The sequence below is a fragment of the Cervus canadensis genome, chromosome 4 (genome assembly GCF_019320065.1).
Source record: "Cervus canadensis isolate Bull #8, Minnesota chromosome 4, ASM1932006v1, whole genome shotgun sequence".
Lineage (NCBI taxonomy): Eukaryota > Metazoa > Chordata > Mammalia > Artiodactyla > Cervidae > Cervus > Cervus canadensis.
In genome coordinates this window covers 16087692-16104156 of record NC_057389.1, presented here as the reverse complement: position 1 = coordinate 16104156, position 16465 = coordinate 16087692, and the positions used below count along the sequence as shown (strand labels likewise).

Below are 16465 nucleotides of genomic sequence, written 5' to 3'. Positions count from 1 at the left end.
CTTATTCCATCTCTGTTATGGAGAAAATTAATGTCACACCACCAGCCTTATGACTCGCTGTCATCTTAGAACCGCTCACCTTTTATCAATGCTCTAAATAACATTTCAAGCCCATCGTCTCACGGTGGACAATCCGGTCAAGGGACATTAAATCAGATGACTGTGAAATGTCATAATAAAAATGGAATGCTAACAACTTCTTCTCTAAACTAGCTCCTCTGGTTTTTAAACTGTGACAAGGGGGAGCAAGGGTTTAGCATCCCGGTTCTGAAAAGGTCATCCAATCGCTCTTGGTCTACTACCCATTACTATCCGCCCCCTATTGACCTTCCCTGCTTTCCTCCCTCCAAAAAGGAGGGGAAAAAAAAAATAAAAATGGAATTAGCCATCTTTTCAGAACGTGGTGATCAAATAATGGCTCACACAGTAATGTCTTTAATTTGTGGGGCTTCAATGCTTCACAATGAACCGCCGAATGACAGCTAGGGAGAGCCTTTTAAGGGCTGTTTCATGCAAGAGTGGGGGCAATCCACTTACTTTCCTCACCACACCCAGTGCCAACTCAAATTCTTAGGTTTAACCTAAGCTTAAAAAAAAATACGCGAAGTTCTCACCGGAAAACATATGGATAATTCTCCAAATAAATTCTCTTTTATATGTTTCTTCAAAACAAGGGATATTTCAGACACCATACAGTATTCATTCACTTTATAATCTATCTAGTAAAAAGGAAACACTCTGAAACACTAAAATATAGGTGTCTTTGTATTGCTATGAGTAATCATAATAACATGTGCTGTACTATGTACACTAGCTTCTTAGCAAGTATGATTCTAAAGGGAGATTTAGGCTTATCTTGAAATTCAGGGCTAAAAAAAAGTATATTTAAACTTGGCTCACTTTTGAGTATACTGAGCATAATATAATTTGAGAACTTAGCTGGGACATCCACCTACTTTACATTTTATTGACACAATAGCTAATATTTGAAAGAAGGGATAGAAACAAATATTCAAATTCTCAGTGGAAATGGCTGATTTGAGGAATTTCATGTAGCAAAAAAGGAAAAAAGAAATCAATAGTAATTGGATCATTTCTAATTACCAAGCCTATCGTATCATACTAATACATGGGACTGTATCAAATATTAATCCACAAAATAAAATATTATAATACCTAGAATCATTTTTATATTAATATGTGAATTAATTTCTTTACAATTGTTTTAATTCATGAGGCTCACTTTGGGGAATAGGAGAATATGTCTTGGTGGGTACCAAAACATGAAATAATTTTCACAACTGCAATTATATATTCGAAGATGCCATACAATACCTTAGGCGCTTAGGTGTTTTAAAAATATATACTATTTAGCCTTGCTAAGTCACCTCTATTAAACTGTTTATGATAACACCATTGGTGGGTGAGTTGTACAAGCATTAACAGACAGCTGATTCAGTGGAGATAGCCAGAATAAATTTGCTGAAGTGCACATCCAGCTAATCTGTTTGAAGAATATTGTAGAGCATTAGTACCCGCACTTCATGTTATCTGCACAGCCTGATAAGGTACATCTTTATTAAATTCAGTCATTGGAAGGATGTCAGTCAGCAAACAGGAATATTTTAAAATCTAAAAAGAATTAAGCAGTTCTTTGTTAGTCAGAGCTTGGTTTCATGACTGAGAGTCTAGAGGAGCCTCCTAAACACCTGGCAGCATTGTACAATACGAGCTTTGTAATTTTAAGTGGAAAAGCGTTTTTTTTTTTCTTCTTCTAGCTTCATGGGTACTGAGACATTCACTTCTTCAAAGCTTCGCTGAGAGAGAACGATGGAGTAAGAGCTCCCCTCTCTGTTGATTCACGAAAACTACAGGGTGGGAAATGCATACTGTGAGGAGGTTAGGAAAGAGACTTGGTCATCACGTTTGGGCTTGGTAAAATTTGAGAAGGATACTTAGTGACTCATTCTGCCGCCCTGTCACCCTACATCTGATCCAAAGGTAAAGAAGCTTCCTCTGAATTATAGTTCACATTCCATAATTACAAAATTAAAGGGATGAAGTGAGGCTTTTCTAAGCAGCTGAAAAAGAAAATGATTTCTGTAAATATCCTCTAGTTATGAAAAGCCTGTTAGGTGCTCAGTCATGTCTGATTCTTTGCAGCCTCATGGACTGTAGCCTGCCAGGCTCCTCTGTCCATGGGATTCTCCAGGCAAGAATACTGGAGTGGGTTGCCATTTCCTTTTCTATGGGATCTTCCGGACCCTGGGATCGAACTCAGGTCTCCTGCATTGCAAGCAGATTCTTTAACATTTGAGCTACCAGTGAAGCCCCTACTTACCAAGCTACGAGTTAAAAAGTTAAGTGCCGTTAACTCCATTTCAAATGTATAAAGACAATGAAATTCTAATTCCAGTGACAAATAATCAATGAGCTCACTTTACAGTAGTCTTGTGTAAACCTGACTTTCCATCATGGAAGGTTGCCCTGTGTGGTAAGAACGCTGAGGAGAACCCGAGACTCTAGAACTGGCTCTGGAAAAGACTGGAGAAAACACCTGGGGTCTAGACAGCCTCGGGTCACCCAAGTGCTTCCGCAAAGATCCGCATGGTATTTGCACCTGCCCTGCCTTCTGCTGATTCATGTCAGACAGCTTCTGCAGATGTATTCCTGTCACTCCACGTAAATTATTTACAACCTCATCTAGTCACCCCTGACCCTGAGGGAGGAGGGTTACATACGTACATATCGCTTCAATATTTCCTCGCGTTCTTTCTGGTCCTCCCGGGAGTTGACGGAGAGGTCAGAGATGCTGACTGTGGCCGAAGCTGTCAGGGTGACCAGCAGTACCAAGTGCCCCTCGCCTTCTTCCAGCTGCAGCTCCAGCTTGTGTGTCTGCTCCCTACTGAGAGCCGACAGGTCAATCTGGCACCTAAAAACAAATGTTTTGGATTAGCAAGAGACTTTTTTTTTTTTTGCCTCATCAAACAGTGGAGGTGCAGGCTGCTCAGAGCTATGTGAAAAATAAATCAATGGAAATACCATTTGAACCACTGGAAGCATATGCCTTTCATGTCGGCTGACTTCACAAAATTCAGACTCTGGCTATTTTAGTAACTAATTGCTTATTTCTTATAAGAGGCAAGAGTGTGCTTATCTGATTTGATTACTACTCATCATCACCACATTTATAAATCAGCGAGGGCTTTCCATCCCAAGATGGCCCGGATGAGTGAGGCCTTGCTTGTAGAACGACTAACATGAGTTGTCTAAACTACCAAGAGTCTGAACTTGTGTTACACTCTAAAAAATATAGGTGTTTTGCGGTTGTTCAAAAATGCTATTAAGCAGTGAATAGATCATTACTATGATGATGTCATATGTTTTACATTTTTAAAACCATGTCAGTTTATTCACAGAACGCGACATGAATCTAAATTAACAGATCCTCTGAAGACATCATAGCTCAAGTGTTACATACAAGAGTTGTCCTAAGAGAGACTTTGTAATAACGTTTTAGCCCGCACTCAGTATGCCACCCTCTCAGAACTGGGCAAATTCTTTCATAAAAACGTCAGTTGATTTGGAAGAGAAAGATACTGTGGTGACCACAGGCCAATAAACCGAGAGAAAGGGGGCAGACATGACTAAAAGACATTTAAAACAGGAAATAGCCAATGATAAGAATGAATGTGGTAACGTCATAAACAGAGTGGTCAGCTATCAGGGAAGATTAAATTTTTGCCCCTTCTTATTCTTCACTCTATTTATTGTCTACTATTTTGCTTTTAAGTTAAACTTTTATGAATAGGGCATCAAACCTGATGGTTGGGTTCAAACACTTCTTTAGTGTGAGTGATTTTAGAAATAGAATCAAAGTTTCACATTTACATGTTTTATTTTTACCTATCAGAAATGACACGAAAGATATCCAGACTAGAAACACTTGGGAAGAAGAGGAATATAGATCTAAGAAATGAAGAAGAAAAGAAACGCCCTGGTCAGTGACAGAGAATCTGTATATGCTAGATGCTAACTATCAAGAGAGCAGGTTATTAGGGTCTGTATTAAGTCTGGAAAACATCTTCCTAAAGTTAGGATGTACATCAAGTAACCTCATTGTTTCTGTGAACAAAACATCCATTTCAAAATACTCTCATGCTGTCTCCTTAAATTCTAAATGACAAAAAACCACATCAAATACCTTATGTAATATTCAAATTTTAATTGGAATTAGTTCCTAATAATACTTGGAACAAATTGAGGGTTAAAAAATGCAACAGTGAAAGACAACTAATCAAATGTATTTTCTAATACAAAGGAAAAACATAAATTTGATTTTCTACAGATCTTTCCAGCATCTGGCACAGTGCCTAACCTACAATTTATTGAATGTGAGTGAATCTTTGGACAAGATTGAGAGTATGACACTAGGGAATTGAACAGAGATTACAGTTCACATAGTACTTTTGGTTGGATACAGCTGGGACACAGAAAGGTCTTTCACTCACTTTTATCATGTACTTCCAGTCCTGATCATGCCCTATTCCTTTGTATGATACTGCATCTCTCTTAACTTTGAAACTTTCTGAAGGATTTCCTTCTATGCCTATTACCATTTTTTGTTATTGTTATTGTTTAGTCACTAAGTCATGTCTGACTCTTTTGCGACTCCATGGACTGTAGCCCACCAGGCTCCTCTGTCCACGGGATCTGCCAGGCAAGAATGTTGGATTGGGTTGCCATTTCCTTCTGCAGGGGATCTTCCTGATACAGGAATTGAACCTGTGTCTCCTGCATTGGCAGGGGAATTTTTTTTTTTTGAATTTTTTTTTTTCTTAAATCACTGAGGCACCTGGGAAGCTGGTCATTTAGATGTTGGCCTCCTCCTGATTTACATTAGAGTCATTGCATTTAATTCTTTAGAGTTAGGGAAGGTGTTCTAAAGATGATCTAGTCTAAGAATTGCAAACTGGCAAATGTCAGATCAAACCAGGTCGATGGATTTGCTGTTTTTATTGTGCTAAAAGAGTTTAGAATTTAAATAAGCTTAAATACAAATGCCTCTGAGTTACTTTCCCCAATATTTTCATTACAGCTGGACTATTTCACTTAATTCTGTACCTGGTTCCAATTATACCAATATACCATTTATAACAATAGGTATAATGATTTGTGATTCTCAAAGTTTCCTTAATTTACCAATGAGGAAACCTAGGTCCAGAGAAGTTACCTGAATTAATGGAGATGCACAGTCATTAGCAGAGCCAGACCTGAACCTGGGACTCTGGAATCCAAGATCTAGGACTTTTCCTTAACCAGTCTGTCATTATTATAATTTTTCATCTTGGAAGTTTGTGTTGTGTGAGGTGGTTTTTACTGGGTATACCTGGATTTGTTTCGAAACAGAAAAATTATCTGTTTTTAAGTGCAGAAGTATGTTATTTTTATGCTTTCAAAATATGTATGAACAAGGGAAGAAGGCTGCAATTGTTCTTATAAAATAATAAATGAAGAAAAGCTTACAAATTTAATGTTTAAAGTTATGGAACTAATAAAATTTAAATTATCATTACCCATTTATAGGAAGGATTATACCTTTCTGCTACAACTAGATTTTCAATATTGGGTATATTTGGATAAATAGTCCCAGCCCTGTCCTATATTTAATGTTTCATAATTTTGACTTTAATCATTTTAATATAGAAAATACCTATTTATACAAATATTTTGATAAAAGAGTAAATGAATTCAAGATGCATTTTGCTAGATGAGGTTACTCAGATCTTCTATTCATTTAAAAACTCTGCTCAGGAGCATTCCTCAGATGCCATTTAAGACAAAATGTCTCCCAATAACTAAGCAAAATTGTCCTGCTAACTTGAGGATAATGTCAGCATTACAGCATCGTTGATATCTGCATTAAATTGGTATCAAATCAAACTATTGCTGGAATTCAGTGGAGAAAAACCTTTTGCTATCACTTTGTAGTTATTGAATAAATGTGTACAAAGATGGAACCCCTGCAACATAATATATTGTCAAGTGAATTCAGTCCTAATTAACATTCATGGGCTAGTACTATGACTTGAATGTTTGTGTGCTGTCCAAAATTCATATGTTGAACCCTAGTGCCCAGTGTGATGATATTAAGAGGTGAGGAGCTTGGGAAGTGATTAGCTCATGAGGGTGGAGCCCTCATGAATGGGATTAGTGCCCTTACAAAAGAGGCACCAGGGAGATCTCTCATCCTCCATCATGTGAGGACACAGAGGAAAACAGCAGTTTATAAACCAGGAAACCAGGTGGAAAATTTGCTGCTGTCTTGATCTCGAATGTACATCAACCCCTAGAACTGTGAGAAATAAACTTCCATTGAATATAAGATATCCAGTCTGTGGTATTCAGTTATAGCAGTCCAAAAGACAGATTCACCTGTATTTGGCTTGCCTGTACTATTATGGCCTCAACAAAGGAAGGATGTGCTATAGTTTGGTTACGGAAATACTAAATGACCATTCAGATGGTTCAGAATAAGCAAATGTTGATGGTTTTATATTGTTAAGAACATGAAAATGCAAAATTTTAAAGTACTAAAGCAAATTCATGAAATCCCAAAATACATACACAGGGAAAAGAGCCCAAGTTTGGGCATCAAATTCCCTTGGTTTTAGCCCTCCATCTATTACTAATTAGTTGTATGACCTTTTCTAAGACAACTTATCCTCTTGAATTCTAGTTTTCTTATCTGTGATATGAGGTAATTGAACTAGATGAACTTCAAGTTCTCAAAAACCTCAAATTCCACAATTTGTTACAACTCTATCCATGTTTACACTTGTTTACATCTTCCTTTTGGCTGGATAATTCACAAGCTGGAATCAAGACTGCTGGGAGAAATATCAACAACCTCAGATATGCAGATGATACCACTCTAATTGCAGAAAGTGAAGAGAAACTAAAAAACCTCTTGATGGGGGTGAAAGAGGAGAGTGAAAACGCTGGCTTAAAACTCAGCATTCGAAAAGCTAAGATCATGGCATCCAGTCCCATCACTTCATGGCAAATAGAAGGGGGAAAGGCGGAAGCAGTGACAAATTTTATTTTCTTGAGTTTCAAAATCACTGCAAATGGTGACTGCAGCCAAGGAATTAAAAGACACTTGCTCCTTGGAAGGAAAGCTATGACAAACTTAGCCATTAAAAAACAGAGACATCCCTTTGCCGACAAAGGTCTGTATAGTCAAAGTTATGTTTTTTCCAGTAGTCATGTATGATGTTAGAGTTGGACCATAAAGAAGGCTGAGCACTGAAGAATTGATGCTTTCAAATTGTGGGGCTAGAGAAGACTCTTGAGAGCCCCTTGGACAGCAAGGAGATCAAACCAGTCAATCCTAAAGGAAATCAACCCTGATTTCCATTCATTGGAAGGACTGATGCTGAAGCTTCAATACTTTGGCCACCTGATGTAAAGAACCAACTCACTGGAAAAGGCCCTTATGCTGGGAAAGCCTGAAGGCAGGAGGAGAAGGAGGTGACAGAGGATGAGATGGTTGACGGCATCACTGATTCAAAGGACATGTGTTAGAGCAAACTCTGGGAGACTGTGAAGGACAGGGAAGCCTGGCATGCTGCAGTCCATGGGGGTCACAACTTAGCAAGTAAACAACAACAACAACACATCTTCCTTTTTTGTAATTCTGCATATCAAAAAAAGTATGAGAACAAACTCATCTTCCAGGTAATGAAATATTATTCCTCAGATGTATTATGCCTCCACCCCACCAAAGAAAAAAGTCTGAATGTTGATGTAAGAATCTAATCTCATTTCAAATTGTCCTCTAAGGAGCACGGGTTGGGGGCTGCATCCTAGTCACCATGGATGGAGGAACGGTGAAAAATGGGGAGTGGATTCTCCCCTTTGCTTCAAAGAACAGCTCCTCTCACATCTTGTTTTATATCTGGGTTCTCGATGGAACTCCTGGGTGGGTCCTCAGCTGCCGGCTTTGTCTTAGCTTTGACTTTGGGTCTTTCCAAGGGGCTGTTCCTCATCCTACGCCTGTGACCAGTCAACTGGGCGTGAGTCCTCAGAGGTCTTTCATCTAGGACTGGCCGAGGACGGTCAGAACTCTCACTTGCCCAAATGGGCTGAGTGCTCCCCTTAGCTGCCACCGTGCATCTAGGCCCAAAGGCTACATGCCCCAAATTCCTGCACTTCTGCACTTGGATGAAAAGCTGCACTAAGGAGTATGGATGGGATCTGGCTTCCTGGTCAACCGCTAAAGAAACCAGATGAAACCACAGTTTTCTCCTTATGCGGTGAACTTATCAATGGCATAGGAGATGGCAAGGTAACTCCCCACAACTTTCCCTTTCTCACAAACCATTCCAAAAGCAGGATTCTCCATCTTGCCTGCCTGTGCACACGTGGTCAAGTGCGCATAGCTGCTGAGCAACCGTGATGTCCCTGAAACACTGGGAACGTGGCCAGCCCAGTAACATATCACTGTGAGTGACTCTCTAGTCTTCTCTGCATCATGTTCCCTCTCTCTCTCTCTCTCTCAGTGCCTGGGATTGTACCTCCCTTTTAAGCACGAGCACCTCATCACTGCTTCAAGCTCTGGGTCCTAGGGAACCTGTGAGTGAAGCTGCTCAGTCGTGTCTGACTCTGCAACCCCATGGACTGTAGCCTACCAGGCTCCTCCATCCATGGAATTTTCCAGGCAAGAGAACTGGAGTGGGTTGCCATTTCCTTCTCCAGGGGATCTTCCTGACCCAGGAATCAAACCTGGGTCTCCTGCATTGCAGGCAGACGCTTTACCCTCTGAGCCACCAGGGAAGCCATAGGGAACCTGGCCTCATACAAAAACTATCGACACGATTCAATCCTGACAGTTACAGATATCCAAAAAGCAAACCTGACGTGTCCCACTCCTGGCTTCTCACCATCTATGATCCTCCACAACCCCCATCAGCTTGGGTGTTTATTTGTTGATTTACACTTACTACTTCAGTAATTCCTGATTGTCTGTAATTCTCCCACTATCCATGCTAAAGCTCACCTGCCTCTTTGTGTTTGAAGGAAGCAACCCCATCTACCTGAGATGATGTATCTAACTGTCTTTCTCGGCTAATTTTTAACTAATTCTCATGGCAATAACCAGCAGTTGTCTTTTTCTGTCCATCTCTTGGTGCAGCTCAAGGGCAGGCACCTAACACAACACCTGGAATACAGCTGGTGCTCTGTAAGTGCTAAAATACTTACAGAGGAGGAGATGGAGGTTCAGAGAGGCCAAAATTCTACCCATTTTGATAGTGGCAGAGTCAGAATCAGCACGCAGTTTTGCTCATGCTACCATTTCTATATTGTCTTCCTAGAAAGTGGATTGATTTCTTTTCAACACCCATTTATTAACTATTTATTTATATTAAGTGCATTATGCATCAGGCTTCTGTTAAATTTGAGGGATTCAACTCTTTCTAAGCCTTGTGATTTCTCACATCCTTATTTGCAGAACTACCACTGACCCAGTGTGTTGTTTGAGTGAAGTTATTTGGCTTCAGAGTTTATGTCAGGGATTCAGAACATTAGAGTTTTAATAAAGTTGAATTATTCATTAGTATTGTGATATTAAGCAAGTCACTTAAACTTTTTATGCATCAGCTTTCCTCATTTATGTGATAGAAACAATAGATGAAAAACTACTTTGAAAAGATGAAAGTGCTATGTAAACACTATATAGTTTTATTATCTCATGTGCCTTAGTTTCAGAGAAGGCAATGGCACCCCATTCCAGTACTCCTGCCTGGAAAATCCCATGGACAGAGGAGCCTGGTGGGCTGCAGTCCATGGGTCGCTAAGAGTCAAGACACAACTGGGCGACTTCACTTTCACTTTTCACTTCCATGCATTGGAGAAGGAAATGGCAACCCACTCCAGTGTTCTTGCCTGGAGAATCCAAGGGACGGTGGAGCCTGGTGGGCTGCTGTCTATGGGGTCGCACAGAGCCGGACACGACTGAAGCGACTTAGCAGCAGCATGCCTTAGTTTGATATTGAACAACTTTAGAATTTACTGTCAGAACCGAACTCAACTCATCAATCAATAGAAGAATCAAAAGAGACTCAAACTGAAAGAGATTTGAGTGCTACTTTCTTTCATTCCACAAATGGGAAATTGAGGATCAGAGAAATTAAGTGATGGTTTTAAGACCTCAACCCCCATTTCCTGACTTCCATAGCTTGAAAAGCTTCCAAAACTTGAAATTCTTTGCACTTTTTAAAAACTATATGTACTTACTTAGCCACGTGAAAGGAATACATCACAGTTATTTGGTGACATTTCCCCCTAAGTTCAAGGAGAAAACTTTCAGTATTCTTATCACTTTTTTCTCACCACCTTTCCATCCGCCATGCCTAAACCAGTCACCAACCAGATAAAAGTTTTGTGATTAGCACCAGTGATGTCCATGTGAGGGGCAGGAAGTAAATGTTAGGCTTATTTGGATGCATTTATGTATTTTTTAATTTAAAAATATGGCAGAAAATTAAAAAAAAAATAAAACTAGGATTCAAGCTTCATAAATATTTTATACATGCATTCACACTGGTGGCCCGTGCATCGGGTATGTCACATGGGACCGGCAAGTATCTTGAGTGACGAGCAGCAGCCGCATGACATAGAGGAGCTGACAGTGACCCCTGAACTTGTTGACTGGCTCCCACTGAACTGCAGTCCATATGACGTGCCCTGTGAGGTGGATTTACAGATTATAGCATCTAGCTTTAACTGAACCAATCCTCACAAAATGGACAATGGCCTTAAAAGATACCAGTCAGTTAGGAGGTTGGGATGAACACATACCACTACTATATATAAAATAGGTAATCCACAAGGACCTACTGCAGAGCTCAGGCAGCTTCCTCAGTACTCTGTAATAACTATTGTGGGAAAAGAATATGGAAAAGAAAGACATGTATATGTATAACTGAATCATTTTGCTGTACCCCTGAAACTAACACGACATTGTAAATCAACTCTACTCCAATATAAAATAAAAATGAAAACAATAAAAGATCCCTGTAAAGAAACTGTGGACTGAAGATAATGCTGACTAAACAAGCATAAGGGAACCAAATGATGGACAAGACGTCCAGCATTGACACCTTTCCTCCTCACCCAGCTCTGTGTCAGCTACATTCTGATTCTGATTCACAAACCGGGGGTGTGGCATGACCAGGTCTAACAAGAACTCCGCCAAAATCAACTTTAAATTATCAGGAAGAATATCTGCAACAGAAATTTATACCTCTTCTAACAAGGAACTTCTAAGGGTGTGTTGTGCCCTGAAGTACTAGCTCATGATATTACGAGGCCATCCAGATAAGAGAACATTTAAAAACAAAGCCTCGCAAACTAGTACAGCCGCTATGGAGAACAGTATGGAGATTTCTTAAAAAACTGGAAATAGAACTGCCATATGACCCAGCAATCCCACTTCTGGGCATACACACTGAGGAAACCAGATCTGAAAGAGACACGTGCACCCCAATGTTCATCGCAGCACTGTTTATAATAGCCAGGACATGGAAGCAACCTAGATGCCCATCAGCAGATGAATGGATAAGGAAGCTGTGGTACATATACACCATGGAATATTACTCAGCCGTTAAAAAGAATTCATTTGAACCAGTTCTAATGAGATGGATGAAACTGGAGCCCATTATACAGAGTGAAGTAAGCCAGAAAGATAAAGAACATTACAGCATACTAACACATATATATGGAATTTAGAAAGATGGTAACGACAACCCTATATGCAAAACAGAAAAAGAGACACAGAAGTACAGAACAGACTTTTGAACTCTGTGGGAGAAGGTGAGGGTGGGATGTTTCGAAAGAACAGCATGTATATTATCTATGGTGAAACAGGTCACCAGCCCAGGTGGGATGCATGAGACAAGTGCTCGGGCCTGGTGCACTGGGAAGACCCAGAGGAATCGGGTGGAGAGGGAGGTGGGAGGGGGCATCGGGATGGGGAATACGTGTAAATCTATTGCTGATTCATGTCAATGTATGACAAAACCCACTGAAAAAATAAATAAATAAATTATATATAAAAAAAAAACAAAGCCTCTATCCTTCAATAAAAAATAAATTAATTAAAAAACACAATAAAACAAAAAAAAAGCCTCGAGACAGGAAGACAAGCCTCTATAGGATTTCTTTTGTAGGGGAGAATTTCTAAAAACACAGTTTACATAATTTGGACCAAATTTATCGATAAAATTAGAAAACTTTTTGAGGTTTATTGTTTGAGAACTACCTTACACTGGTAAAACAAATAACACATAAGATCTCATATTATAAATCAATACGATAGATAGCTCTTTAGAATCTTTGCATTTTAATGAATTCAATAGGTAACCACTGAAGTTTTTCAAGTTTCACGACGATGCAGTGTACACACCACCCAACATTACTAAATGCTAATGCAATTACTGCCTTTCCATTGTCAGCACTTGTCACTGTCCAGCTGTCTTTGGGGAGATGGATTTGTCAGAGCATACTTCTATTAATACAAACTTGGGAGGTTCCCCTTCATTACCTAGAAGGTAAGCTACTTAACATACACACAGTGGTGCATGGAAACTGTCTTTGGAAACTTTGTCTATCACATGTAAAATACTGCAGTGAGTATAAACTTACTGAGAACATCTTCAGAAGAAAAAATAGTAAGTCATGAAAGAAAATGGATTGAAATCTTAATATATTTGACTTGAGTTTACAACAAACCAAGACAAGAATCAATGACACTTCATTCTTTATCGAAACATTACCTATCTCCCAAATGAAATATTTCACTCAGTCCCTAGTAAGGAAAATGGTGAAACACAATGATTTCATTAAAAATTCTCTTCAGTTTAGAGTTTTCTGAATAGTTATCTTGTGCTTTCAAACTAATAATGAAGCAGAGGTTGCTTCTACTCTGATTTAGGTAGGAAGTAGAATAATCACTGTAGTATTTATATCACAGATAAGAAACACTGCAAATCAGAACCTATGGTGTCAAATGCTCATATGCAATGTCCTTCAATTAAGAAACATTAATTTGGTTAGTATACAAAGTCAAAGGCTGTTTCCTCATTTTCCACACTGTGCCTGGAGAGATGTATGTGTATGCCTACTCATCGCACATTCTCTCTCCTTTGGCATTAAATTACAGAGTCACAAATTTATTTTTATGGTCATAGCATTTGAAAGCATTTTTCTTCACCCAAAACTTGCCCATTTGGAATAACTTTTTTCTTATATATTACTAAGAAAAATTGTGTTAAAATAGAACTTTCTATTGAAGTTTGCATCTGTAGCACTCTGTTGTCATGGGCAGGATCAATGTCTTGGCCCTGATAACAATGCAGCAAATAAAGTTAGGAGCAATACACCAACCAAAAATATATGGGCACCAAATCAATGCTGCTTTAAAGATAAACAAGCATTTTGCACACTAATAAATAATGCTATAAATCTTGCTATATTGGATTGCAAATAACTCCGACTGAATGAAATTGCTTGACATGGGATTTACTTATTCTGCACGTTCATAAAAACAACTTGTTCTCTGACAGCACTCATTCTTAGCAATTTACCATAGCTGTCAGCAGCCAATTTGTTCAGATTACTGCTCTGCATAAAAGTGTAACAATCATGAGGATTTATTAGCTGATTATCGTAAAGGTGGCAGTCCATCTTGCCTGCCAAAATGCAGGTGATCAGAAAGTTAAATAATTACACGCAGATTAACATTATTTCACCTTCAGTTGAAATCTGTAGTTCAGCGACAGGTAAGATTTGTTGTTCAAACTTGCAGTATGGGGCACACCACCCAAGTGGGCTTACTGCCCACCTGGCATTTTATCAAGTGCCTAATGGCTTCAGAACATACTGAATATGAGACCAAAGTGAAAGGGGAATGGACTCTAGAGGCAGGAGTCCTGGAGCTGAATCTCAGATAAGTTGCCTCAAATTCATACTAGCTGAGCAATTGCTAAACCATTTGGCTATACCTCAAAAACACCTCACTTTTTGCACCTGCAAAATTGGTATAATATGAACCACCCCTGTTTTACCCTATATTGAGCTAAAGTACATAATAGTTCCCCTTACAGTGTAAAACATTATTATTGTTGTTGTTGTTGTTTTCCATTCATAGTAAATATAATTTTTGTAAAATTTAACAACCAGATAGCATTAACTCACTAGACATTACGATAAAAAATTATAAATATCTTTGTAAATGGATAGGCAGCTTTTTCAAATGCAACCACTCAGTATTTTTCAAGTACATAGATTACTCAGACACTTTAACACTTTAACTCATTAATTCTCCCTTTTGAACTATATACAAATATCTTCTTTAATTATACTGAAACTCTATACTTTCCACGAAGACATGCTGTTCTAACAGGTGTTCCCTTAATACCTGTTGTCAAATTCTATATTTATTTAGAGATGGGAGAGCCATAATTCCCAGCATTCAATCAAGCTCCAGGTGTTTAAAGTTAAATCTAGCAGATACTTCTTAAGCACCTATTATTTGCCACACACTTTTCGAGGTATTGAGGATACCACGATGAACAACACAACTCAAAAACTCCCACCCTCATGAAGCTCACATTCTACTAATGGGAAGTAAATGATAAAATGAGTGAAATGCGTATATATGTCCAATGGTGATACACCTCGATGCAGAGAACAAAGCAGGATAAAGGAAACGGAACGTCAAGGAAAAGAAGTTTCATTTTTACATAGAGTTGGGATGGCTGCCTCACTGGTGTGACATTTGTGCACAGACCTAAAGTAAGTAAAGACGCTAGACAGGTGGACATGTGGAGATGGAGGGAAAGGTCCTGAGGTGGGAAGATGTCTGGTGTACTTGAGGAGGAGCAAAGAGGATCCTTAAAAATAGTTAATAGACATTAATGGGACAGCATTACCCTCCACAGCCAACTTTAAATTTATTCGCCAGCTACCAGCCAACTCCCAGAAGTCTCTAACTTCTAAGTGAATAGAGACACATCTTAATTATTCCCAACATACACACACACACATACACAAAGGTAATATGTGACATGCTAGAGGTGCTAACTATAGCTACAATGGCAATTGAATTACAATAAAAATGTATTAAATCAATACATTGTACACCTTCAATTTACATGTTACATGTAAAATATATTTCAGTAAATTAATTAAAAATAATTTAATAGAACTGCATAGAATTACATTACATAGAATGTTGTAACAACTTGAAAAAGAACACAGAACACCATGATGACAGTTTTGCTCCTGTTACTTTAATCTTAGAACTCAAATTTAATTAGAAGGTAAGTCAATTCTCTTCTATTCTAGGATCAAGGAATTCTATTATAATCTGCATTGTTTCCACAGTTACCACACAACCTTCACATAAACACATGCAAGTCTACTTGCCTTCTACTTTGATCCAGTAATACATTGTTTTTCAGTGGCAGGATGTGTGTAAAGTACAATTTAGTAAGTATAAAGTCAGTTATCAAGAGCTTCTGCTGCTTTCTGGCCATCAACTAGATTGAAAACAATGATATTTGCCATAGTCATTTCCTTTTTCTGCCACAAGCATCTTTGTTATATTAGCAGAGTGTACGATGACTTCCTACTGTCCATCTTTGATCACCCCAGAGTCAACAATAATTCCCTTTACTATGCAAAAGGATTCAAACTGATACTCAAAAGTGGTCCTAAGAGTTCTTGTCTACCTGTGCTCTATTTACTCTAAAAATTCTTGGCTCAAAACGCTTTCATAGGCAATTATATTTGATAGATGCCCAAATGTGAATTTCTTTAGTGAAGCTGATGCCAGATAGTGTTAGTTGCTCAGTCATGTCCAACTCTTTTGTGACCCCGTGGACTGTAGCCCACCAGGCTCCTCTGTCCATGGAGTTCTCCAGGCAAGAATCCTGGAGTGGGTTGCCATTCCCTTCTCCAGGGGATCTTCCTAGCAAAAATGTAACTGGAAATAAAAGTAAGTCAGTCAAAATAAATGAGAGTTTTAGAAATCCTTGTAATTCTTTAAAGGTAGTATTTTGACTCACCATCTAAGCCAGTTTTAATCTAACCAAGATACTGGGAAGCAGAGCACACAGTGGTGTCCATCAAACCAATAAGGGTGCTGGAGTAGATCCCCTTGATCCTGCTTGTAAGGTTCTCCTGTGTAATAGCCATGGGCGTAAAGAAGTCATCCAACAACCCATGCACAGCCCAAGCCAGAAACTAAATGCAAGAAGGTCCGTCTAGTCAAGGCTATGGTTTTTCCAGTAGTCATGTATGGACATGAGAGTTGGACTATAAAGAAAGCTGAGCACTGAAGAATTGATGCTTTTGAACTGTGGTGTTGGAGAAGACTCTTGAGAATCCCTTAGGCAGC

General features: G+C 38.9%; 1 protein-coding gene across 11 annotated transcripts in view; it reads right to left on the bottom strand.

The window, feature by feature from the left end:
• Positions 1–16465, bottom strand: part of MCTP1 (multiple C2 and transmembrane domain containing 1) — a 558463-nt gene that overhangs the window by 186849 nt on the left and 355149 nt on the right. For all 11 annotated transcript variants that reach the window (XM_043464651.1, XM_043464644.1, XM_043464640.1 and 8 more), the window contains one exon: positions 2746–2932. In XM_043464651.1, coding sequence (XP_043320586.1) covers positions 2746–2932 — 187 coding nt within the window. The remainder of the gene's footprint in view (positions 1–2745; positions 2933–16465) is intronic.